The 27,990-nt window shown below is 34.5% G+C and overlaps 1 protein-coding gene across 1 annotated transcript; it reads right to left on the bottom strand.

Annotated features, from left to right (window-relative positions):
• Positions 1-21: 21 nt before the first annotated feature.
• Positions 22-27,834, bottom strand: LOC136810668 (TBC1 domain family member 15-like). The gene is made up of 14 exons (XM_067067242.1): positions 27,733-27,834; positions 20,109-20,207; positions 16,584-16,707; positions 16,223-16,445; positions 15,777-15,885; positions 15,395-15,556; positions 9,636-9,770; positions 8,918-9,021; positions 8,424-8,518; positions 7,997-8,113; positions 5,537-5,737; positions 4,681-4,778; positions 2,756-2,872; positions 22-1,278 (listed from the first exon to the last, which is right to left on the bottom strand). Exons 1-14 carry the CDS (start codon positions 27,739-27,741, stop codon positions 973-975), a joined length of 1,899 nt encoding a protein of 632 aa, XP_066923343.1. The 5' UTR covers positions 27,742-27,834; the 3' UTR covers positions 22-972.
• Between the last annotated feature and the right edge of the window lie 156 nt (positions 27,835-27,990).

Here is a 27,990-nt window from a genome sequence, read left to right as displayed (position 1 = left end):
AGGAGAAAAACACGAGAAATCTAATTGCACAGAGCACTTTATACTTTATAATACAAAAAAATTCACTTTTATATATACAAACATTTTGAAAGTTGTTGAATATACTGTAATATAAAAATCTTATCGGAATAATATATAGATTTGTAAAATATTTTAAAATTTACTGAAAATACTGTGTTATTTATGATGCCAGTAAGAGAGCTTTTTGTCATTATTCTTCTGTCATGATAGAACTGAAATTCTAAGACAGTCCTGAAGCATAGATTAGTCCATTGACAAAACATTGAGTATAATGTCTCGAAAAGTCAAGAACTACAGCTAAATGATAATTAAACTAGAAATCAAATTGAGATTTGAAAAATAAAATGTACAAAGTATGAACTAACCAGCGTTTTGCATTTTTTGACGAGGACAATAGTCACTTTTACGCAATGACATTTTTTACATGAGACAATCTTAAAAATTTAAAAGAGTTTCTATTTTTGCATACCCTTAAATAAACAAGAATGATAGATTATAGGTTCATGAAAAAAGTCTCTGCACGGGAGGGCTTTTTTTGAGACTTCTATGAAGGGCACACCTCCATTGAGCTCTCAAGCCAGATAAATAAAAATTAATTACCAGGAATTTGTTACCCATACTCAACCTATTTTTGGATTCAAAATATATGCTTGAATCGTAAAACTTTTAAATATATAAGAAAATGATCATTTCAAATTATTCTCTTAAAATGTAAAAGTAAGTTTAAATTTAGCTTTTAAATAATAATATTATTTTGTACACATTTATGACAGATCTAAGATACTACCCTCAAACTAATCACTTGATTGGCTCATTATTGAGTTCTTTTGAACCTAGCGCTGCATTTACAACCCTTCCACATGTGAAAGCTTTCGACAGGACAAAATAATAGGATTAACAAGACTGAACAGAAATTTATCAAAACTATCAAAAAAGAATGCAAAAGCACAATCAAAATACAGAGTGTGTATCCACCATTAACTCAATTACATCTTCTTTTAAAGGTCCATCTACACTACCTTCTCCTCCGAGCGCTGTTACATCATCATTATCATTTTTGTCTCTATTATTCAAAACATTACCATTTTGCCTCGCTGAACCAGTATCATCCTCTGTATTATCCCCATCTTGAGATTGGGTAATCAAGTCTTTAATATGATCAGGCAAGTCATCAGCTTGTTTCAGTTGTAAAACTATGGATTCTGCTCTCGATAACACAAAACTGACATCCATCTGACAACTCAATTTGTTAGTATGCTAAAAACGATATTTGAATTTTATAAGTGACAAAAAAAATGGGGCAATTTGTTGTTTTGATTACCCCAAAGGACAACATATTAAAATAACATTGCATTAGAATTGAAATTTACCACATTCAAAAAATAATCAGATTGGACATATCTGAAAATAGAACTTGGGTTGAGAGGGTCGAGTTTGAATTTGACCTATCTTAAGTGTATACATTTTCGAGTTTTAAGTCAAAATTTCGCGAAATTTAGTAGTACTGGTTAAATTGTTCAAAATCACCAAATCGCGAAATTGAATACATAGGAAAATTTTCAGAATAGGTCGAAATCGCAACATTTTTGAAAATAGAAGAGAGAATGAATTTATTAAGGGATCAGTAATATTTTGTTTCAATTTTGATACTTTTACACCTAATACGTAATGTTTCATGCAAAATCAAAAAGTCTTTTTCTTGTTTTAACCCTTTTCTTAAGAAACATCAAATTTAATGAACCGCAAAATTCCAGAAAGTGGCAATCGCGAAATTTATTACTCGCGAAACACGGTTTTTCAGAAAAATTTCGCGATTGGCGAAAATCTAGTAGCCGAGAAAATATATACACTTCAGGTACCCGATCTATAATTGTGAGAATTTTTTAACTCGTAAGGAATAACATGAAGTAACTAAATACCAATGGAGATAAAAAATCCCTTTTTCCTATGGGTGAGGATTTCAAATGCTATTGTTATCAGCTCAAAAATCCCTTGGGAGGTATGAAAGATTTTTCCAGCGGAGGATGTATTCTAGAACAGTTTTCCAATGGGGGTGGATTTTCTGCGTATTTCGATCACTGAGTATAATCTCAGGGCCGGCTTTTTTGAGTGTGTCCAGGGGTGCACCAGGCCTGGAAACAGGGTACATAAAATAGCTAGATCTGTGTAATTTAGCATTGAATTTTAACTCGTACTTATATTAATGGTAGGTTTTAAAAAAATGCCTCGCCCACCGGATATCAATAAAAGCTGACTCTAGGCCTCTAGGTACTCCCGAGTGGCTTAAGGATATCTGATATCCTACACTGATACAGTTGTATTAAACCAGTCTCCATAAATTGAGTATCTATAGTTCATATATCTACTTAACCTGAACAAGGTCCCTGGTTCCTTTAGTGATTTCAGGTAACTAACCCTTATAAACAACCTTCTATAACTCGAATAACACATATAGCTGCTTTCGTTATAAAAATGTAAGCCCAGCTGGCACACAACGTCGTTTCAACTTTCATCTAACGTTTTATGGACATTGTGAACATTAAATGAACGTTGAAACAACGTTGCGTGCCAGTTGGGAGCCGTTAACCTCGACCATTACACACTAAACATATACTTTCAGGGCCCACGCCATGAAATTGAAATTGGGGGAAATGAATATAGAGTCTAAGGTGGCGCAACCAAAATTTTTTACTATGCCCCCTCCGGTGGTGTGGGCCCTGACTTTCAAACATACCTTTAGAATATCGTTGAAATCGAAATTCTTTTTCATCATTTCGTCTTTTTCATGTTCCAAGATGGCGCAACAGATAAACAACTTGAAGTTCATACTGTATTCTTGTGTCCAAAGTGCCTATGGTTACAAACAAAGTTCCACATCAAAATTCTATAATGGTATAACTTTTATTTTGATGAAAAAACTACTAGATTCTGTAGAAAGTTATAGCCGTTGTTTTGTCTTTTATAATTTCTAAGCGTCCTCAGAAATGGCGGCCAGATACATTTGGGAAATCGAGTTTTTAAACGAATTTCAACATCAAATTCATAACGGTAAAACTTTTATTTTGAAGAAAAACCTGCCAGATTCTGTTTTGACTTATCATTTAATTCTGACTTAAAAAGAGTTTCTACTCTTCACCCAAAAATATTGGTCATGACTCCCAGATAAATCCGAGTTTTGTGTCACTTTACGGCTTCGCAGATTGAAAAAAATTCTTAGGGAATCAGACAAAAAGTTACTGAAAATACGAACAGTTTTAGAAGAAGGTTATATAGACCACACGAGCAAAAAGCAGCAAGTAAAAATTCCCTTTGCAAGGTTGTTTTCTGTTCTTTCTGTTCTGAAAATAGCTCTAAGAGATTTCAAAATTCTCCTCTTTCGCAAACCCATAGTCCATCCACATTTCGAGTAAATTCCATGTAAAAAAATCAACCCTCCCATCCAAAATCAAAGCCTCAACAATGAGGAAATTTTTAGCTCGTATTCAATAAAAAGAGGAAAATTCTACTTGAAAATAGAAATTGGGTGTGTGACAGAGACATGAGACAACAGGTTTATTTCGGTAACTCTGCGTCATGACATTAGCATTTTCCAAAAATATCAAGGAGGGTGTATTTTTTTTATATAGACCAAAAAAAAAGCAGATCCTTAACAGTTACACTTTATTAACCAGGAAAAAATCCCAACTGTCGTTTATATGTTCAGCGTAAAAAAGACATTTCAGCCAAATCAGACAATTTTTAAGTCTCACAATAAAGATTTTAGTCACATTTAGACCCTAACAATTGTCACCAGGCCCCAAATATTAAGAGGTTTAAGAAAAGTATGAACAAATTTTAGGCGTATTGAAATTTTTTTGAAATTTCTAGTCTGCCCTAAAGATTTATTTTTGTTTTTTTATAATAATATCTTCTATAAGAATATATCATCTTATTAGCTTCCAGAAATCTTGAAAGAAAATGTCAAACTAATAACGTGGGTAACACCGTAGAATCTTGAACCCCGTCTGTCTTATGTTCTTCGCTAGAAGTCAACTATAACTTTTTATTTTTTTATGTTTTTTAAGAATTGGTCGGTTGTAAATCAGAATGGATCTATACCTCAAACCCATTAGCCTATTTCATATGATTCTTGTCTTTAGTACATGACTTTTTTCTACGTCACTGCAGTACTGTATTCAACTTTTTATGGTTGAACCCTATTTTGCGGGGGGGGGGGGGTGGGGCTCTTTTACAGTTTTACAAAGATAACAACAATGAAAAAAAGTTATCGACATGAACACTTTCCATTTCTTTGCCACGGTTTTTCTTAAGTTTATCGAAAGTTCGATTTTGAACTAGATTTCATTAAATGGCATTGTTGAGTAATCAAAATATATTTAAAAGATGTTTTACATAATTATACATTTTTCGACTCAAAGTAAACACATGTCACTTATATTTCTGATATTTTTCAGAATATGAAGCTAACTGGATGGTTAACCCTGTGGTTGCTCAAATAGATCGAACCTGTCATTTTTTCCGTGTCAAATTGAATGATGTCGAAAAGCGAATTTTTGAACATGTTGTCTCAAAGGTAAATCTGCACATATTTGTGCATTTGTGTTGAAAGCCTTTAAAACTGATAAACTCAAAACAAGAAAAACAAATGAAGGAACTTACCTCCCAAAGTGTCATTACGTCTTTATACACAAATTCACGTTTAAACGAAATTAATAACCAACGAAAACAAAAGTATAGGTTTTGTGCTTCCTTTTTCTCTAAAAAAATAATTTGAAAAAAATTATTTTTAGAAGATAAAACAAATAGTATGGGAATGGTCTAAAATCTTAGACATAAACAGGGTTAGCCTGGAGATCCATGCTATGATTTCTTATTTTATATACTGATGGCGAAATATATAGCATGGTTAGGGCTGAGAGTTTGAATTTCCCAGATCCTAATGACGGTTGAAAACACAGCCAATCAAATTCTGTTATTCTTTCACTGGTCATACTTTCTTAGAGAAAACGCAACTTCCGAAATTTGGTTTTTATTTTAGTAAGCGAGGACAGCGCTAAATTCGAATTTCACACTATCTGCCTCACAGCTCGTACCCGTCCTGTATACATCAGATTATAAAAATACAGGACGGGTCTCCTGTCTAAAACAGGATTAGAACGTTTTTCGATAATCCTTTTGTATACCAAAACGACCCTATTTTGAGGGGTGGTCATTTTTAGTACACATGAACTAAAATCTTTTAGGACGATTTGATAAACCATTTTTTGTCTTCTAAGAACCAAAAAAAAATGCTTATATTTTAGTATCCCCCCTTCCCCTTGGAGCAGATTGACCGCCATTAGGCTAGATCCTATATATGTATCCAGCAATATATTACACAAATACATTCTAAGGGTCAATGAGTCTTGTTTAAAAAGAAAAAAGGAAATTACACAAAATCAAAGAGTTCCAAGTTAAACATACAGAGAGGCCAGAAAAATGGCGGGTCGACTGTATTTATGAGGTTAACACTTACCTAAGAAAGCCCAGAAATTAGGATATAGGAACTTGATCAGTTTTCCGAGACATTCCAGTTGTGTTTTCATGAGATCTTGTGAAATTTCGAACATTCGTTCTTCCATCTGCATGAGACCAGCGAAACACCAGAAGGTTTCAACTTCATCTTCTACCAGACGCAGTATTGGTGCAAGCAAATCGCTCATTCCTTGAACATACCCTGGAAGAGAGGTCATTATGAACATGTTTTTACTTAGAATATTGCAATTTCAAAGGAAACAACAAGATATAAACGTCGTTACTTTGTATACATAAAGGATAGAAAACTAATAACTCTGCGTAAAATTACGATGCGGGTTTCATCACGAAACAGACATCGCTAATACTTACGGATAACTATCGAAAAGTACGCTCGATAATCAAACGCGCTAAAACCACAAAAATTCGGATAGTGCTACGGTACGGCCGTTCGAAGAGTTGAAATCAAGTTGGTACATAATTTGGAAGGGTTCTGTTAAGAACAGTTTTTATAAGCAACCAGCTTGGTACATATCTCAAATTATTCGGTAATTTTCATTTTTAGCAGAAATGTTTTCATGTTGAGCAAATAGTTATAGGTATACAAGGAAGTTAAGACATGATCTTGATAAGGACATGTTTTTTTTTGACTGTACCAAAATCAGGTTTTCGAAAATTTTAATTATTTCGTCATTCGCATGATGAATTTTCCCAAATTTTTGATGTGTATTGAAATTTGGGAAGGGCTTTAAAATGAGCTATTTGAAATTTCAAAATTTGGAGTATTTCAGGATTAATTAATCATGGAGTGTTTTGGATCATATCTCACTCCATGACTCATTATTCGGTCCTGAGGAGGTTTCTATGCATTCATGAGGTAGCCTAAAATCATAAAATAGCCTGAAGAGTAATTTCTTTAAAGGCCGGAGTGAGGTATGATCAAAACAATCATCACGACTTTTTTAATCATTTTTCACTCATTTTAACAATTCCCGTTTTCTTTAGTTCGTTCCTTTCTTTCAACTAAACAAAAATCTCAAATCACTTCCCCGATAAATAGACTTGTCTAGAATATATATACGATTAGAATTAGCACCTAGATTTCAAAAATGATCAATTTGATCCCATTTTCCTCCGGTTTTTTTCCAAAATAAAGAGGTCGATGTGAAAATTCAATCCTTTAGCTACACCCTGATATAAGTTTCGTATATAAATTGGACACGACAAAAGCCAAATATAGAGCCGACTTTATAAATCCGAAATAGACTATGACTATAGACTATGATTTTTTTCATCCTGAAATACTCCGGATTCAACAAGCGATATCTTAAGTTCCATAAAAGCTATTAAGATCGGACAAAAAGTATCGGACAGAGCTACTAATCTATTTTCTTATTTTTGAATAACGATAAGAAAGGGTTCAGCTGTCTCTGTTAGTGCCGATTTGAACCGGGTTGGTTGAAAATGGGCATTTTGGTACAGTCAAAAAAAAACATGTCCATAAAGGAGAACAAAGATTTGAAGGGAGCTAAAGTAGACTCCCGGTTATTCGAACCTGTACTTACTCGAATAATTCGGTTATTATTACCCAACTCAGGCAAAAACACTTTCGGTTATTCGAGCTTTCAGTCATTTGAAGCGATTTCTTTCCCCTTGGGACCAATTATCGAATTTTCTTACGAAAAATCAGGTTTTAATATTAATGGCTTTACACTCTTCAAGCAATTTATTTATGTTAAGCTCGACTGAACTACAATCAATGCCTCAATTACTTCAGAAAAGTCCATCCCATTAAGTTCAAGTTGAAAATCTGGCGAAAAAACAAATTTTTCAGTCATTCGAACTCCCGGTTATTGGAAGTAAATTCTTGTCCACCTTGGAGCTTGAATACCGGGAGTCTACTGTATCGAATTTCTTTAATACGGTTATTAAAAAAACTCTTCACTTCTGAGTAATTTGGTCGCACGAAAATAATAATGATAATAACATCACGAGGAGACTGGGTTCAAGTTTACCAGAAATGAAGGAATGGCGTCAAAATGCCTAGAGTCGTTGAATTGACATTCTCGAAGTTAAAGAATTTTGACATACGTAATTTCCTTGTAAATTCAAACTAGCTGGCATATACTAAACAAAATCCCTGAAAATCCCGGCTTTTTTTCTACGCAGTAACGTCTAATCCACTTTGCGACTTTTTTGCGAATGCTTTGAGCCCAGTTTTTCGGGTTTTCGGGCTCCAGCATTCGATTTTTTCGACGTCACTTTAAACTTTCGATTCTCTTTGTAATAGTGAAAAAATCGAATTTGTGTCTAAAAACTTCAAAGGCTTTTATTTTTCGAAAATCATCAAAGTGGAACTCCCCAAGAAACGGAATGAAAAATCCTGGCTTTTGGTGAGGTAATTGCTACTTAAAAGCCAACCGGGCTACTAGGGATGGATAAGTGTATTAAAGTGACTTACCAAGATCGAAATTGTACATGCAATAAGTCATTAGAACATTGAACAACTTTTTCACATTTGGATTATCGTCACCGGCAAAATATTCCAATTTTCGATCCGTCCTTGTAACGTCTTTTTCTAATGAAATAACATTAATATCATGTTAGAGCTGGCCATTTTGAAGAAACAGTACATGGTATTCTACTCTATTACTACAACAATAACGTAATAAAAACGAGACAGCTCAGAAAAACTCCCAACTGGTCGTTTCCAAGCGTTGAAAATATTATTTGGATACGGATGGATTTGTTCTGACGGTAAAAATTCTAACTGGAGAATATGGTTGGACCAGAAAATATACAGCATATTGGCCCGTCAACATTTTTTATATGCCTAATTTAAACCGATTCATTCATTCTTGCAGGAATGTCCGACAGGGGATACATACCGACAAGCTGTTTTCGTTGTGAAAATTCTTGAAATTTTTTCTCTTGTTCAACACTTATACTTTCCCATTGCGTTTTCATGCGGTTGTAATCGTCTCTATGAAAAAATGTCCACTTATTTTCGTAGTTTTGAAAGTAATGTGTCATGGATATAAAATTTGAATGCCTATGATGGTCAGTAAAGTCTAACCAGACCAAGTAGATGAACGCGCTCTAAGTAAAGCTCAGATTGTAGATAATAGAACAATAGAAACTCGTTGTATATATCCACTCCCAATCTGGATAAGGCTATCACTGTGACTCACTAACATTCTGCCGATTGGAAGTGTGAAGGTTTCACTCATATATCAATCTCATTCAAACCGACTGATTATCGAAGTATCGATTGATATCAAATAAGCCTTATAAAGACAGTCGAGGAACTAGCTATTGTAAGTCAGAATAGCTTGAGATTCACCATTCGAAAATGTTAGGCCGACCTATATACTTTTCTTACCGTAATTTCTTGCTTCGTACGCCCCTTTCTTCATATGTTGAATCGAATTTATAAAATCCCAACAAATATTTCCATGCTTCACATTTGATATCTTCGTGAACGCCCTAAAGATTCAACACAAAGTTAAAGGACATCATTTATGAGTCGTCTCCTTTCTTTTGCTTACGCAGTATTTTTGAATAAAAGAAAGGGCAACTTTCTCCTCTTTCTGTGCAACGCGAGCACAAACTTTGAAAAAAATGCTTTTCTTTATTCTGCTTTGTCAGCACAGAGGCATCCCTTAATATCATAAAAAAGAATGTCTTTAAAGGTTACTCGCATGATAAGGGCCTTGTCTTTTTTATGATATATAAAGAAGGTGTTAACCCCGTTGATCCTCCGTATAAGGAAAGTTTTGACCATTTTTGCTACCCCCGGACAATTAATCCTCCGATGTACTAATTTTTTCTTGACGAAACAATTAATAGGGTTTCTTCATGTACTCTTAGGTTCCAAATAAACGGGGGGAGGGGTACGAAGAAAGGGGGGGGGGCTGGAAAATTTTAATAAACGGAGGGGGACCTGATTGCCGGGGGGTTGGAAATTTACTTCTGAAAACCCAAAAATAAGGTAAATATAGGCTAAAATCAGGCTATTTAGAGCAAAATAAGGAACCTTCTCTTTGAAAGCTTGGGGCGTTTATTTGGAACCTAAGAGTATTGATTTGTTTCTTACTTACCCCTCGAAATATTCTTTCTTTCAATTTGTGCGCGTGTGTAATAGCACCATCATTGTTGAAGAAAGCACACCATTCTTCTGGTTGTAAAGGATCACCACGTGCTACAGGAATGATCGTACCCAGGTCAATTTCCGGCTGATGAATAAAATTTATTTATGAAAATATTACGACGCCAACACATAATGCTGTTTGGATGTTATTTAGAAGCAGAAATCTAATAATACAAACCGTACGTGGATCACTCATCAATGGGTCTACAAAATTTTGCAGATTTTTCTTTTGATTCAATTCCCCTCAGGTTCAGCGGACCCTCAATTCACGCAATCACACAATTTCTTTAGAAATTCACGCATTCACGCAAGTTTTTCTCGAGTTTCACGCAAACCCGATTTTGAGAAAATCTGAATTTTTTCGGGAAAATCGGGGAAATATTTCAAAAACGGGAAGCTTGCACATAATTGATGGAAAAAAGAGAAAATTCACGTAAGTATTCAAACACAAAATATCGTAGGCTGCTGGCATCCACTAACGGATTCGTGCTCCTTATAGAGGATATACTACTATACTACCTGGGGTTTTGTAGAGGTCTGCGATTCAGACTAAAAATATCGCAGATTCGCGCATTAGTGCGATCAAAAAGTGGATTTTCACGTTAACACAAGTTTTTTTCAATTCCAGCTTTCACGCATTTTTTCATGCATTTTTCACGCAACCGAAAAAGTCCATTCACGCAAACCGCTGATCGCCATATCAGTGAGAAAAAAACTAGAGGCCAGAACCACGATTTTTTCCCACTATCTTTATCGAATGAAATGACGTTGAAAGTAAATAAAACTGACGTCAAATATATTTTCATGCTTTTGATTGAAAAAGAGGTATTGATTTTTGAGAAAGTCAGGTAGGAATTTTCATTCGGAAGAGCAGCTGTGTTTTAATCAGCTCTCGCTATTTGTTTTGTTTAATCACGAGAAATATTATCTCTATCAAAAAAACGAATTTTATTCAATATTCATTTTGTTGACATTGTTCCTGATTGGGAGACAAAATGGATTCTAAAAAAGATGACGTCATACCACGTGCGTGTCCGAAATCGACTCGGGATGTCATCAATAAAACCGATATTTTGGGAAAAGACTCAAACTCATCTAATGGACCTTGCAGTAGCATTACGCAGAAAATTTTGAGCGACTTGAATGATGAATTATCGCAATTTTCAGATCATTTAAATTTCCGTAGTCGTTCAGGTTTGAAACGACCCTATCCGGAAAACTCAATTGACCAAACAAAGTCACTGTTAGCCGAAACAAAGAACACTTTATCACCAAAACCATCTAAAGAAGACCTCTTCCAAGCTTTATTCGACAAACCAGCTCCAAAAGAAATTACATCACCAGCACCAAAATCTGACAACACAGTTCGACCCATCAACCCACTGAAACCATTTTACGACATCTCTTCTTTACATGCGCGTAAACGCCAACATGTGGGTAATAACATCGTTTTTCAGGCATTCTCGCATAAACGGAGACGGCTGACGGATCAACGAAACGCACATCAACAAGCAGGAATTTATTACCAAACCACTCAAAATCCACGATACAATACCACACCACAATACGGCAGTTTTCAAAAACAAACCAAACGGAGTTTCACATCAACTTTGAACCAACCAACAATCAACCAATTTGTTCTTATCGAGCTCACTAGCTCACAACAACCATCTAGTGGTGACCCTGCAACAAATACCAAAACACGTGTCAATCGTAAGCGCACCCGAAAGGATAACGATGTGTCAATGCAACGACATCAATAACTTTTCGAATGTTTTGACTTGATTCTAACGGCTTTTAATGGACTTGAACTTGTTTCACGGACTTAAGATTTATGGATAACGGATTTATAGTTTAGTTCTAATATACATACACTCTCATATAAACAAATATTCGTCTATGTTCTGTTTGAGATTCCACTGAGATCATGTTCATACGTTACCGTTCCGTTTCGTTCCGGTATGATTTTCGTTACGGATCGAGTGTGTTCATATTGGTTTCGGAACGTTTCAGAACAAGAAAACGGAGCAGTTCCGTTCCGATGAAAAAAGTGGAGCGAACGAAACCGTTTCGATCTGTTTTGCTTTGTATAACGTATTCTTTTTTGACGTTTCGAGTTTTGACGTTCACGTTTGTTTCGGATCCATTTCGTTTCGTTTCGGAACGGAACCGTAACATCGGAACATAATCCAATACTCCTTGGCTCCTTATTTAGATAACCCAAGTTTTAGCAAATAAGGCTGCTTTCGAAATCATTCTTTTTGGTGTCTTGGAAATTCAGACTGGTTGGATGAAGTTACGGTGTTAAATTAAAGACATACTCAATTTTCATTGAAATTGAGCCTAGGCCCCAAAGTGTTAAGATTGAAAGCTTTTGATTTTGCCTGTACTTTACTTTACAATTCTCATTATTAAGTTTGGCTTCTATGATTTTCAGGCTTAAAAGTGTATTTAAAATGTCCCTGATAATAATTACTTTCACGTCTTTCGCATTTTTTCAATGAGGCAAGGATTGTTTTGGCAAAAATAATAAGCCTTATGTTCTTATGAATTGTTTTTTTTTAAACAAGTGTTTGAAATAAAATATTTTCACATAAGAAATAAACAAAATTTATAACAGAAGCCAAGGTCAAGCTTAAAGTCACGCAATTTTAGGTCTCGTGAATTTAAGATAATCCAATAGCAATATTATTCTCTACATGTTAATCTTTTATAATGAGACTTGACGTTTCTTCTTAAGACTTTATTAAATCTGACGATCAATACAGCGTCCGAGATAGGATTCAAGTTCCCAATGACGTGAGTTAAGGGAAAATATTCTTTCCAGGATAAAAATAAAACAACAATGGAAGGTGTCCAGAAAAGGAAAAAAGTGATCGTACAACCAAAACAAGCATAAAAAAGTGAGAAATCTTTATTCCGAAAAGTTTGTTTTCGGCGTCGTGTGCTATCATTAGATGTAGTCGTCGTTGCACGATTTAAAGTCGTAACGTTAGAAATCGTTGGAGCTCGGGTTCGTTTCTTCTGCCGTCGGGCGATCCGATAAACTTCAATGTTCAGATATATCATCAACAATATAATTAAAAGTGTTCCAATAGCTTTGATATTTTGAATTAAAGTTCGGTCATCGATTCCAAATAACTCGTATATCATTATTTCGAAAATGAAAAACGATGGACCGGCACTCAACAACCCGATTTGAACAAACCGGTTTAAAATTGGATAAGCATACGGAAAACGGATTGCAATCCAGCGGTCGACACTGAGAGCCGCTAAAGTGATATTAGAACAAACTATGGCGCCCAATACAACGTAATGTCCAAAATGTGCAAAGAACATAAAAATGTGACCAAAAAATATCACCATGTAGGAAAACGAAAGTGCTACAATCAGCTGATTGGCTTTGATTCTTCTTTGCCTCTTATTTCTCAAGATATTTATAAATATGAAAAAGTGAAGTGTAGAAAAGATCAAAGCTAAGGTAAAACTTGCGATGCTGTAATTCGATGTCATTTTTGTGGACAATATGACGGATGGTTGAGGAAGATTTCTTTTTTTCTCGAAAGTTGTCTCGTGAAAAAAATTCAAGGCTTTATTAAACCTGAAGAATACAGCAAAAAAATCTTAAAATCATTAAAAAAGGAAATAACCAATATACGAAATTAAGAACAAAGGATATCTTAATTTATCCTACCGATAATATTTGTTTTAGTGCAAAAATAATTATCAGAAAGATAAATATGAAAGAAATATTTTTAAATAACCAATCAAATTATACTGTTAGGAATTATTTCATTTTTAATTACATTCATTCGAGAAGTGATTTTGAGGTTCCCAGGCTTTCCAATAGTTTGCCTTTTCTAGTTCTTCAATCGATTAGAGGACATGAAATTTGATGTAGTTTTTGATAATTCCGTATAAAGTGCTTTCATTTAAAGACTTGTAAATTTCGCTGTTTTAGAACATTGGTCGATTTACTGCATAATCAGCATAATTGTAAGCTCCACATTTAAGGTTCTACTTTGCAAAAATCGACTTTCATCCTTCTGCAAGAATTCTAGCAACAAATCGTAAATTGCCAATAGCGTAATTCAAGGGAATATATGGATCATAATACGAAACATCTTTTCAAACTATTAACAACGCAATAAAACATGGATCCAAAACAAATTGAATGTTATTGAACAACCAAAGCAAGCATTTTTTCGCCCGATCTCGTCAATCGTGAGTTTCTATCCATTGAAATTTGTTCGGCTTGAATACGCGCTTTTTGTTTGAGAGCTATGCGGTAAACATTAACATTGAGCGTCAGCATTACAAAATTATAAACCAGTCCTTCAAAAATTTTCCTGATAAATGTTTCACTTCCACGAAAGACTTTGTTTAGCAACTCAAAGAATTAAAATAAATCGGACCAGCGCTTATACCGAAATGAACAAATCGATTTAAAGTTGGATATAAGCATATAGAAAACGGATTGCAATCCAAAGATCTGTGCTCAGAGCAGCTAAAACAGTATTCGAGGATGGAGCACCTGTAAAGGCGACGTGACGCAAAGTCCATATATTGTAAAAGAATTTTGTTGTTTGACCTACACATACAATTATATAAGGAATTGAGAGCGATAAAACCAATTGATTTGCTTTCACTTTTGTCTGATCTTTATCCCTGATGATCTCAACGATCATGTATATAAATGCATCAAAGCATAGTTCCAAGCTAATACAGTGCTTGCGATATTTGATGCTATAACAGGATCAATATTAAATCCCAACAAATCCGTCTGCTTCATATTTGTATTAAAAATCTTTTTGCATGAAGAAGGGTGAACGATTTCAAGGCAATTTTTTCTGATACTATAAACATAATGAGGCCATTTTATAACACTGCAATAAAAAGTATTGAGAATTTCATTTCCATTGATATACATATAGCAAAGGCAAATTTTCAAAGAGTAGCCCAGTCAATTGATCGCATATCGCCAGTAATTCACCTTTTAAAAGATAACCACCTAGCAGCTATTTTTTACTTTGCATATTGTAGAGTGTGTTTTCTGTTTCGAAATATTCCGAAAATAAATCTGGAAGTTTTTCACTATAAACGCAAGTAGGATTTACTTTTCAACAATAATATCTTTATTTTAATCGAAATTTAAATCATAGCTATAGGAAATTGAATAAACATAAATATTGCCAAAAATTAATAAATACACTTTTTAGCCTAGCTCTCAAATAAACAGAACTTTGCAGGAAGCTTAGCTAGGGTTGAAAGACGAAACAAAACTTCCAAATGTCATATCTAAGTATTCTGATTCCGAGCGTTATATTTAGTATTTCTTATTCCTTCCGAGGATAGTTTTTTTTCCCGTATCTGTTCGAGTTGTTAGGTATTTTTATATTCATACAAACAGCATATATACATTATATTAACACTCTTCTTGTAAGAAGAACCAATATTTTTGGAGATCAGGGAAATAATGCTAAAAAAATGCAAAGGCACTGCATTGACGCTCAGAGGTTACACGTATTTGACATCATTTGATTCTAGAAAACTCAAACCAATTCAATTTACAGAGTCTTAGGTTATGGTGTTCTAAAATAGGTTGATAAAAAGGGGGCATAAAAATAAAAATAGGTTCCAACTTTTTTGGCGAAAAATGAGCATTTATTGGAATGCAGACTTTAATTAATAATTATTAACTCGACTAACCTCATCAGGATGAAGAAATTCAAATTCGTCATCATTGCCACCATTGGCTGAGCGTTCTGGACGGCGCTCTTGTAAATCTAGCTGTCCCATACCACTCAAAACGTAGTTAGTTACTTTAGAGAAGTTGTTCAATGTATCATAAAATGTATTGTTGAATAATTTCTAAAAAAAGTAATTTAAGAAAATATAAGTAAATTGAAATGTTAGGAATTTTCATCATACCAGTATAAATACTTGAGTAATATCATGTTCGAAAAAGAATTTGTGCCTCCAAAATTGATTTTTTGGTAACATCTTGTCCCAAGAGCACCTTTACCCTCCCTTGTTTTGCTTAGATTGTTGTTTCGGATGGTCTAAGATACTAGGATTGAAGGAAACTCACCGAAATGGCACCAACTGGCTTATCTGTGAACAATTCGAATTGATTGACAGCACTTTGCATTGCGTCATCTCTTTCTTTGACAATGAATAATCTACTGTTCAAAGATGATCTAGAGAAAAGAAAATATCATGTGTAACTATTAACTTCTCTCTGATTACCCTTTTATACTTTAACCTATGTGCTATATAAGAGGGTACAGTGTGGTACTTACTGAAGACACGTACTCTCGTTACCTGAATATATTATAATTTTGGCAAAATCCTGGTTTAAGGAAATTTATCATTTTCATTAAAACCAAGTTAAAAAGTTGTTGTATACATAGTCTGAATCGCAGACCTCTATATATATACTTCCTATATAGATATACTTTCTATAAGAAACTTTTTTTGCTAGAGGATGAGCAGAAGCCTATTGTATACAGTAAATTGCGTAAAAGTAGTTTTGACCTTGTTAACCAGATGTATCTCTGCAAACAAGAAATCATTTCTTGGATGCCCCCATTATGGAAATGCAGTGCTGGTTGAGATCGGTGATCTTTCATGTAAAACAAAACATAAGACCATGCAAGTTTAGGGTCAGATCTTCGTATTGAGTGGATTTGTTCGACATTAAATGTGATTTTGTAAGGAACAGGTGGTGGTTGGTTGGTTTCTTTAGATGAACTGGCAACTGAAAAAAGAATTGACAAGATAATTACCTTGTGAACAAAGTAACCATGAGCACTTTCACGCTACATTCAAATTATGTTGTTTGGAAAGATTTACATTCGATTTGTGAAACGGATGAGTTATGTTTAGCAGTAATTACTTGATAGAGGCTCTTGTGTTGTGACGACACCATATTCAATTGAACCAGAAAAGACAGGATGAACTTCGTATTCTACTGGTGTAAAACCAGTTGATGGCCTCCACTCTACAAATGTTCCTTCACCCTATAGAAAATAAGATGAAGCACATTGCGTAAACTGTATTTTGATAAGAACAAACTACCGGGTACACCAAAAAAAAGTATACAGGTTTGTCGAGATATTGTGAGCTTCAGGATTTAAATTTTTTGTTCATTCTTTTTTAATCGTATAGAGGATGCTCTAACTTGAATTTTGAGCTATTTACATTAAATTTGAAAAAGTAGTTCGAAACTTATTAAAAAAAAACTGACTTTTTTTTAATGTCGAAATTTCACAAAATCATGAAAAACAGTGAGCAAACTTTTCTTTTGACACTTACCTCCTTTACACATGAAAATAGCAAAAAATGCAACTGTATTCATCAAAACTTGTTAAGGAATTTGAAAATATGGTAAAACAAGCTATTCCCATGTGGGATAATATTTTTGGAAAAGCTGAAAAAAACTTTTGGAGAGGTTTTGATGTCATGTGTGTGCTATGTGAGAAAACTTTTGAAAAAATGGATCACCATTCAGCTCGACTAGTTGCTCAAAGAACTTGGGTCTGCATTGAGTTTGCTCGTCTTGGAAATGTTCATGACTTGCAAATAAGATGGAAAAACTGTTGGCAAAATATAAATAAGAAAAAAAAAGAATAAAAAAAACAATAAGATTGTGTTTTTGTCATTTTGTCTTATTTATAGCGTGATTGCTGTTTTTAATGATTTTTTGAAATTTCGACATGGAAAAAAAGTCAGTTTTTTAAAAATAACTTTCGAACTACTTTTTCAAATTTAATGTATGATAGCTTAAAATTTAAGTTAAAGCATCCTCTATACGATAAAAAAGAATGAGCAAAAACTTTAAAGGAATAGTGTATTGCTACGCAAATCAAAATATTATGGTCACGTGTCTGGAATTTGATTGGTCGAGCGCGATAAAAGTTTACAATTTGATTGGTCGAACGGGATTTTCACTTTCGTTTTCGTAATCTAAACAAACCGAAAAATACTTTGCGACATAAAAAAGTTGGGAGGGGAATGAAAAATCTTTCGTGTAATTTCTTCTGTCTTGTATCATACTTATATGAAGGAAATTTTCTATTTTGCTATGCCAAAATTGATTCACAAATGTAAATACTACACAAGAGTTTTTCTATACACAAAGAGATTGCGAAATGAGAAGATATAAACATTTTTTTTTTGTTTTCCTGTGTTCTTTGTGTTTCATCAAGAGCAGATGAACAAAATAAAAAACAATAGTAAATAAAGCATAAAACATTTTTTGAAAAAAATAACATCACATTACAAAATTCCTGTATATACATTTGGATTTTGAAAACTATATAAAGTATTTACAAATTCTTTATGGCTTCACTTTTATCAAGAGTGATGCAAAAGTATTTGAATAATAATATGACCTCCTCTTTGAAATTGCCTTCCAAAATATTTCTTTCCATTCAAAAAAAAATTCTCAATGCGCTCTTCCAGAAAAAATCCGTTCATCGGGGGTGGAGGATATATTATTTTTTTCATGAATTACCCCTGGACATTTTGATTTTTAACCCCCTGGACACGGGTTATACCCCTGGACAAACATCAAATCAACCCCGTGGACATAAAAAATTACCCCTGGACATTGCAATTTTTGGTATTTTTTCAATACCCCTGGACAATTCATCCTCCACCCCCCATGAACGGATTTTTTCTGGAAGAGCCCAATTAAAGCACCCTCAGAATTTTTCACACAGTAGCACTTCATAGGGAAAACTGTTGGTGAAAAAATACTTCCTTTTTTTAGCAGAAAATGTTTTTAATATCTTAAAATTTTATCATTGAGTATATGTATTTATCGTCACTTCATACAACATCAGTCACAATATTCCACATTCACTCTTAACAACGTAAATAAAATATAAATAGTTCTTCTTACAGCAGCATATCCATACCACTGTAAAAAATGCAGCTATGTCCATCCATCACGAAACAAACTGGTAAATGAAAAATACGTTCAACTGTTCCCAAATCATAGCATGTACGAGGACTTTCAAAAAGGGTGCAGAGATATGTAGCTTCAGAGTCGAACCATGCCAGAAGCACAAGAAGACAAAGTCCCTTGATCAATGGTTTGATCTTAATTTTCAATGATAGTCACAGGATTTTAAATTTAATCAAATCAATGTGTCCTACTGCTACTTCCTCAACATTATTTCATAAAATTCCAAATCAGTACAATTTGATGCTCAGAACCAGAGTCTTTCGTTCATCGTAGAGTTACTTTTCACTTCATTTTATTTGGTTCGTGCAAAATCTCATGATACAGTGCTTTTATCGAGAAAATAATATCCACGTTCCATGATTATATCGAAGTATTTTGAAGTTATGTAGACTACAGTCTCCAGAGTTGATTTTTCAAGTCATTGGATGAACAAAAATGTCCCATATTTTGAAGTGCGAACCATGAAAATCTTCTTTGAACAAGGCTTTATTGTCTTGATGAGTTTCATTCACTTCTCAGATCCATATATGCACACTTTCGAGAGATGAACAAGTCTTTCTTGTCTTGTTGATGAGTTTCATTTTACTTCACAGATCCATATGCACACTTTCGAGAGAAAATAGAAATCTCTTTCTCCTCTTGAGTGTTCAAAATTGACTACATTGTTATTTAACTGAAAGAAGCAAGAGAAGAGATTGTTCTGTATAAATTGGTTAGCAAAAGAATTCAACCTTGATATTAAATATCTTCTTGTATCTTCAGCATCATAGAAAAATAAACATTGAAACTTTCCATAATGATAGTTCAAATAATAATATGACCTATTTCAGTTAATATTAACACTGCTCAGCCACAAAATGATCAATGAAGATCTCGTAAAGATTGCAGTTTTTCTCAATAAAAATTTTCCAGTCGCCATTTTCTTCTAGCTCGTTTTTTGAGCAAGACTAGAATCTCGTTCGGTTTTCTCGCGCCCTTGACGGGAAATACTCACTCGGGTAGTTTTACTTTTTGCGGGAAAAACATGAGCGAGTTCTTTGCTGTCGAGTTCAACTGTATCAATACACTATTCCTTTAAATCCTGAAGCTCACAATAACTCGACAAACCTGTATACTTTTTTTTGGTGCACCCGGTATATAAAAACATTAGGCTTTGATGGCCAAAATGTTAAGAACAAATTAAGAACATTTTTTTAAGGCTTTGGGGACAATAAAACACCCAATTTCTTAGAAAAACGCACAAAAATACCCACAAAATGGCGAAAATAAGAACAACATGTTAAAAACATTTTTAGGCTTAAATCTGAAAAAGTTAAGAACATCCAAAGGCTTCAAATTTTGGATGCCCTTATAAAAAAAACGTGAATGTTTAAAGAATTGAAAGTGTTTATGAAATTGAAATATCACAAAAGAAAGAATTGTCGTTTTAAATTTGATTTGGTAACTTACATCACTATAAATAGTAAGAGTTCCTCTGATGATGTCATCATGGAAAGTAGATCCCGGCACAGCTGTATGTACAAACACATCTGATTGTTGATAAACTAACTGAAAAAAAGAAGAAAATGAGACCCATAGTTTGATGTTAACATACCAACTGGCTATTTATAAAAGACATGATAGTGTCCTCAAAGATGTTCTGGAGCAGCTGGTTAGTCAGGAAAAGTGATGTTAAGTTTTTTTTTAAGGGTTTTTTGGAAATTTTGATCACGAGACAACTATGTTTCCCAAATCTTATTTAAAAATCAGAGTCCAGATCTCATCTAGACTAGAATCTACTTCTGGCTGAACTTTGCTTTCTAATAATTTTTGATGAGTCCAGTGAAGTAGACTAGGAGCATTTGATGAGGTTACCATTTTTAAAAAAATGTTTAAAATCCTAATAGCAAAAAAGCTACTTTAAGTTGAAAAATATAATTAAGAATGAGAAAGAAACATCAATAACAGATTTAAAAATCCCTTATTTTCACCTGGCAAAAACAACGAAAATCTGGCGGACTGTTTCGCCTAAGCAAAAACATATTACCAAATACTAATACCAGGCCACTTAATCGCGCCATCCAGTCTATAAAAAAGTGGACCCCAGGCTAGATCTCATCCAGCTCATTAGCGATAGCCATTTGATAAGATGGTCATGGTTGAAAACTATGCTGTTGGTAACCATTTACAATTCAATGTCCAAAGCAAAAAATGACATAACTCTTTAATGAAAGGAGAAAATTAAATAAGGTTCTTTGTCTTTTCTGATAATTTCTTATTATTTTGAAAAAAAAAGATGAATAATTTTTGAGTTTAGAAAAGTAAGTTATAATGGATTAAATCCTTTATTTTGATTTTCTTCTTCACGACTCACGGAAAAACTCATGCAAAAAAAAAAACAGGAACAAAAAAGCCACGGTTGAATTCAGTTGGGAAATATGCAAAAAATATGCATGTTTAAAAAGATTATAAAGCCAACGAAGCCATTTGAAGATGCAAAATTGATACTCATTAAAACAATAAGAGATCAAATTTTATAATTCAATACAGTAAGAAATACTTAACATTATACAAAACATTATAAAAACCATTTCGAAATCTGTTCTTTGAAAGATAAAGCATTTTCTGTTTCAGAGACAGAGTACATATACACCAAACTTTCAAAACACACAAAGTAAAGCTGTTCTTCACCAGGTGGTGGGTTTTGACTGACCAACACATCCATTTTTCTAGAATGACTTTTTTGACAAATTATCTGCTGTTTGTTTACCGGGGAAGAGATCATTGATGAACAGCAGATAGTATTTTTAGATGAAGGATATTACCCTGTGTCACCAGATAATGATTTTTAGATGACGTATTCGATAAACAGCACATGGTATCGTATTTCACAGGAAATTATTGATTCCCTAGCCTAGGGATTGTTCATGTTCAGATGTGGTTTTTTATTCGATCACATTAGTCTAGAATTTTAAGTTCGGGAAAGTAAGGAAACTAGGGAAACCTATTTTCCCATGCTGGAAGTGTATTACCAATGTGTTAGTGAAAACGGATTTCCACACGTGGAAAACTAATATTTTTAACTTTCTAGTTGCCCATTCAGAATTGCATCGGGAAATTAAAAATCCCAAGTTTTTCTAAACTGATTATGGACGAGTCAGGAAAAGAGAGATCACAAGTTTTTAAATTGATTACTCTCTACAAGATATCACGAATTGTGACATTGCTTGATTTATTCTATTCTTTCTTTCCAGATCGGGAAATGTGATTGACGTAAATTTTTTTCTGTGCTGCCATGATCCTGAAAATGCAACAATATGGCGGAAATCAACGAAAATTCTAACAAGGAAATTCAACAATGGATATTGCACACCCAATAACTGTTTAACAAACACCATCATAGCAGATAACGACACCTTACAATGTAGGAGATGTGATAGACTTGTTCATTATGCTTGCTCTGAGCTCCCGGCCTATCAGATTCAGCTTTGTCTGCAATATAAAAGCTGGCGCTTCCTGGCGCTTCGAATGTGGAATTTGTGTTACAATAACCCCACTCTTACTTGAGAGGATTAAAACAAGTAGACAAAAAGCTCGCAGTAACATCACAACGAAGGAAGTAGATAAACATGAACATCATGGATCGAAATTAGGTTTCAACGAGAGAATAACCTCTCTAGAAAAGAAAGTCGAGAAGCTAATGAATAAAAAAGACGTCAACAAAGAACGGAACGACAAACGATCTCAAACACAGCTCAACAACACAGAAACAAAAAAACAATCATATGTAGAAGTCACCAAAGAAGATCTACAAAAACAAGAGGCGACCATAAAAAGTTTCATCAAATCAGTGAACGAAGAGGAGCGTTGGCTCAAATCAACCAAATGCAACATCATGGTGCATGATTTAGATGAAAATAAGTACGAAAACGAAGAAGAGCAACGAGTTGGTGACAAAGATTTTATAGAAAGAACACTGAAACAACAAATGGCTTTCAATGTGACGATAATCAAGGTAGAACGCATAGGTGCTCGTAAAGATGAAATGTATACAAATGAACGATGGAGACCATTAAAAGTTACTCTCGAGAGTGAAGAAGAAAGGATTAGAATACTTGCATCAGCCCACAAACTAGATAAAGATGATTTCAGAGTATCAGACGATTTTTCGAGGAAAGAACGCGAGATAATAAAACAATGGCATCATAAAGCAAAAGAAAAAACATCAAAAGAAAAAGACAAGAGTCATATATGGAAAGTGAGAGGTAGTCCTAGGACTAAACTCTACTTAAAGAAATTTATGACGGAAACAACATGATTGTAAGAAGAGTGGGTTAGAGGCCCAGGTACCTAACTGTAAAACTCTATAACAGAATTGACAAACGAATGGAATGATAAGATCTATAAATTGTAAAGATGTAAGATTGTTTCATAGAGGTCAATAGAGCTGAGAAATACACTTCTATAAATAAGTAAATAGATTAAACGATTAATTAAATCAGAACTTATTTTTCAAACTTTCAAATAAGACAATTCAATCAAAAATTTTAAACTGTCACAAGTTTGAGTCTGAGTTCGGGAAAATTATTTTCAGGTTAGGGTCTCTAGTGCACTAGTTGCACCTTCCCTAGATAGGGATTTGTTAGGGAAAATCCAGATTTCCAGATCTGGAAATATACATTTCCATAGCCTAGGGAGTCAGAAATTTTTTCCTGTGTTTTCTAGCTCAGGCAAAAGGGCAAAAAACTAACAAATAAATTTTCAACAAACTGTTTAGACATAAACTCGCATATCAAAATTACGGGATTTCGAGTACGGGATGATCTTAATTTCGTTTTCAGTGGTTTCATTTTCGATTTCAAGCCAACATCTTAGCAACTGGGTGCTTGCCCACAGTTACAGGGGTTTGTGCAAACAACTAAACATAGAAAATTTTCCAAATCCCCCATTTAAATTAAAGCAATAAAAAATTAAACTTTTTCATGTTTCACTTTTTTGCACCGATTCTTTTCAATGAAAATATGGACCAGCGTCCGAGGTTCAGAAAAGGCCTTAAAAATGGTTTTCGTAGTACCCCTTACAATTTTTTTATATTATGCTCCTAATAGGGTGTAGAATTGACAAAAAAAAATTTGCCCTTCGAATATCCTGCAGTTTTTGCAGTGAATCGATTTTTAGTTAATCGATAGAACTTATCAAGGGGTACTAACGGTCTGAAAATCAAATATCTGAGGCTACCAACGGATTCAGGGGGGGTACCAAGTTGTGGTACTGGACCAGTGCCAAAAAGTTGTACTTTCTTGTTTTTTGAAATTTATCTGAGACCACCACCACTTAGTACCCTGGTACTAAGTTGAATTTACCCCTTAAAATAGGTATACCACCCCTTAGTACCCGGTACATTCTTGATATCACCATTGAGAAATGACACACCACCACTTAGTACCCTGGTACTAAGTTGAATTTACCCCTTAAAATAGGTATACCACCCTTTAATTCTTAGTAATGGTACTTTCAAATTCTGGTACACCTTCCTATAAATTAAATTTTAAAAACTTCCTTTTTTTTAACTTAATCTTTTATGGAAATTTCAAACTCATTTTTTGAGAAACAAATTATTTGATGTAGAAGTGTCATTTTATAAGCGATTTTTGACCAAAATGAGGGGGAAACCACCACTTCTTCATCAAATAACTCCTGTTCAATACAGAAATCAGCCATACTTGCTTAAAAGTCTTCTACATAGTTTTTCAAGAGCTTTCAGATTCTATAATTGGTTTTGAAATTTCCATAAAAAATGAGCTCTTGGGCTTTACCCTAGGTTTTCAATAAATGGATCCAGAAATAAGGGCTACCCTTAAAATTTTTCTGGGTCGCACTTCTAATATCAATCCACAGGGTATTAGGCATGTCTGGTCCAAATTTGGTGCTTTGTTCCAAATTTGCACAATAATTACACCAATCAGGCGCCTACTATGATAACACCTAGGGAAAAACAAAAAACAAAAGTTTAATAAACAAAAAATGTGATAAACATCCTAATAAAATGGTGAGAAATAAACATAGACTGCACCTATAATAAGAAATTGTTTGCGATTTTTCAGGATTTTGAGTACCAGATACTAACTTGATGCCTCATATTTGGTATTGAGACCACCATTTAGTCCCTTGATACAAAGTTGCAAAAATGTTTCAATCAGGACCACCACTTAGTACCATGTATTAAGTTGTTTTTTACTTACCTTATCAGACCACCACCCGGCACTGGCCCCCACAACTTAGTACCGACCCCCCCCCTGTCGGATTCAGGTGAAAAATCAATGTTTTTGGGGTTTCCAATGACGTCAGCATTTTTCTGGGAGCATTTTCAGATAAAATCATTCCCACAGCTGGATAGCCCTGAATTAGTAGTATCCGAAAATGGTATGGTATATTTGTTAAAATAAAATTCAATTGATAAGTGCCATTATTAATTTTGCTAGATCTGACATAATTGATGTTTGTAAGTGCACTTAATACCTAGTTTTGAGTCCCATTGAAGAATCATATTCTGGTTTTCATGTTATTAGATGCTGTTTTAGAGCTAGCCTGTCGAGCAAGGCACTGAAAGGCCACGCCACGGGTGCCAAAAAGAAGGGCCGTGTGAAATGCGGCAAGGGCCGTGTGAAATGCGGCAAGGGCCGTGTGAAATGCGGCAATCTTATAAGTGAGGTCTGTTATCAGAAAAAGCAATGAATTTTGATATAAATTCATGTATAAATCATCAAATTTGGTCAATTTGTTCCAAAATTACAAGGTTTTTAGGTTTTGCCTGGAAAGGCTTAGGATGAGGTCATCACAAAACTTTCAACCTTCATAACTTTTGATAGGAAGATTTTCAAGTCATGTTTTATACCTCGATTTTCATCAGCATTTCATGCTCTTCCCGTTGGAACCATCAGATTTTGAAGATTTTCAAAAGAATAAAATTTTGCCCAGCCACCTGATGACGTCATCTGGCAGGTGGCTGTGTGGCAAAATTTTGTGTTACTGTTTAAAATTAAGTTTTAGACTCTCTAAGGATCATATGTGCCAAATTTTATGCTTTCATCACCATCTGAAGTATTTTTGTGCTGACGTCAGACCTCACTAATCAGATTTTGAACATTTTCAAAAAAATATTTTTTTGCCCAGCCACCTGATGACGTCATCTGGCAGGTGGCCAGGTGGCAAAATTTGGTGTTACTGTTTAAAATTAAGTTTAGACCCTCTAAGGATCATCTGTGCCAAATTTCATGCGTTTATCACCATCTGAAGTATTCTTACGTTTTTATGAGCTAACAGACCTCACTATATTGGTGGAAATCAAATAAAAAGTCACGAAGCAATCAGTAGAAGAAACCACTTTCGTTTTTGTTGCAGATTTCAATATAAACTTCTCACAGGAATTTTTTGTCAATGGGTTGTGTCAGCATTTTATTGTTGCTAAAGTGAAGATAAAAGAGATTTCTATTTCTATTTTTTCTATTTGATTGAGTTGCAGGGAGGCTTTAGAGGCCTATTCTCGCAACTATAGACGCTTACTAATGAGCGTCCCGTCAGCACCTTGAACTGACTACCCAATTCCCCTCACATGGCATGGGTTGACCCAGGCGAAGGAACGTTCACTTGCCAAGTGAACTGCCGTGAGTGGGAATCGAACTCTGGCCTCCTGCACAGAAGCCAAGGTCGACTTCCACTATACCACGGCACCTATAAGAGATAAGACTAGCCTAGGAGTTTATATAGGAATTTAAGCTTAGATTGAAAAAGGGAGCGAGCAAACAATACAGCAGATAAGAGAATGGAGAAGGGTAGAACAGCAGATGATAATAGCAGAGGGTGTGGTAAACTCCTAACCCCTATATTATATTCTAACACCTGCGGCGCACTAGATACTACGCGACGAGCAATTTGTGCATCTCTCTAGCGACATGATATACCAGACTGTTACCGTAAGTTGGTCTAATGTCGACACCCCTCCTCATTTTCATTCATTCCGACACCCTTTTTATCAGCTGAAATTTATAGAAAGGCTGAAACTGTTTTTCTTTGCTTTGGTCAGAGAGGTACTCCATCCTTTTTCAATCAGTGATTCAAACTTTCATATTATTCCTTTCTCTAAAGAAGGTAGTCGGAATTAGACGAGGGATGTCAATATTAAACCAACTTACGGTATAATATACAGGGCACAAAATTTGGGATTTTCGCCTCACATATTTGGCACTTTTTTCAAGTTCAGAATCGCCAAGTTGCCTGGATAAGTTCAGGGCATACTGTGGGTCATTCTTCTTCTCTCACAGTTATAGACTGTGAATATTTAAGATTTTAAGTTTTTCTTTTATTCAATGATTTTTTACGGCACTTTGTCGACAATCTAACTCTTGCATCAAATTCCCGCTTTCTTCAGTAAATTGAAAATGAGAAAAAACCTAAGCCACAGATCACGGATGGATTGAAACAGGGTGGGATTTTACAGCCGCCCGTTCGTGGTGCAAGGCACTGAAAGGCCATGCCAGGTGCCAAAAAGAAGGGCTGTTTGAAATACGGCAACCTCATTGGTGGAAATTTGATAAACAGCTGTGAAGGAGCACTGACACTGGGAAGCAATCAGTAGATAGAAGAGACCACTTTCGTTTTTGTTGCAGATTTCTATAAAAACTTCTGTCAAGGATTACTTGACTTGTCAATAGACCTTTTTCAAAGAGGATGTCCTGTTGAATAATTATGTAGTCCAGCCATAAAAACAATGATAGAGCCATGCATAATTACCACCCTATTTACTGTATCATGCATATTGTAATAATTATGCATGGTTTTATCATTGTTTTTCTGCTGGCGACTACATAATTATTCAACAAGGTGGCCTCTTTGAAAAAAGGTCTATGTACATGGTACACATGTGTTGTGTCAACTTGTCAGTATTGTATTGTTGTAAAGGAAAAGATAAAAGAGTTAAGACTAGGGGTAGCCTAGTTTCTAATCCTGCAAAAATCCCAATGGCAATCAATGACAGCTGTTTTCAAAGTTGAAGAACTAAAGTATAGGGGATAAAACTTAAATATCTGAATATTACCTTATCCATTTGTGATGGTTCTATCCTTTCAAGGTATTTTCAATTTGTTACTTTTGATTTTTCCAACTTGTCAGCCGTCTAGCAGTTTGCAAAATTTTGGCTTGAATTCGAATTTTACAGCTGACTTTTCAAATTTTTGTTTATTTCTGAATGCCCCATCATGCGACTTACCGTAACATTACATCATCGTAAAAATCAATTTTACAGACTAAATAGCTGCCAAAGTTTTCCCAATCCAAATATTTTTTCGATCGGTCC

This window comes from Clytia hemisphaerica, unplaced genomic scaffold, assembly GCF_902728285.1.
Source record: "Clytia hemisphaerica strain Z4C2 unplaced genomic scaffold, Clytia hemisphaerica genome assembly, whole genome shotgun sequence".
NCBI classification, from domain to species: Eukaryota; Metazoa; Cnidaria; class Hydrozoa; order Leptothecata; family Clytiidae; genus Clytia; species Clytia hemisphaerica.
This window is presented reverse-complemented; position numbering and strand designations above follow the sequence as displayed.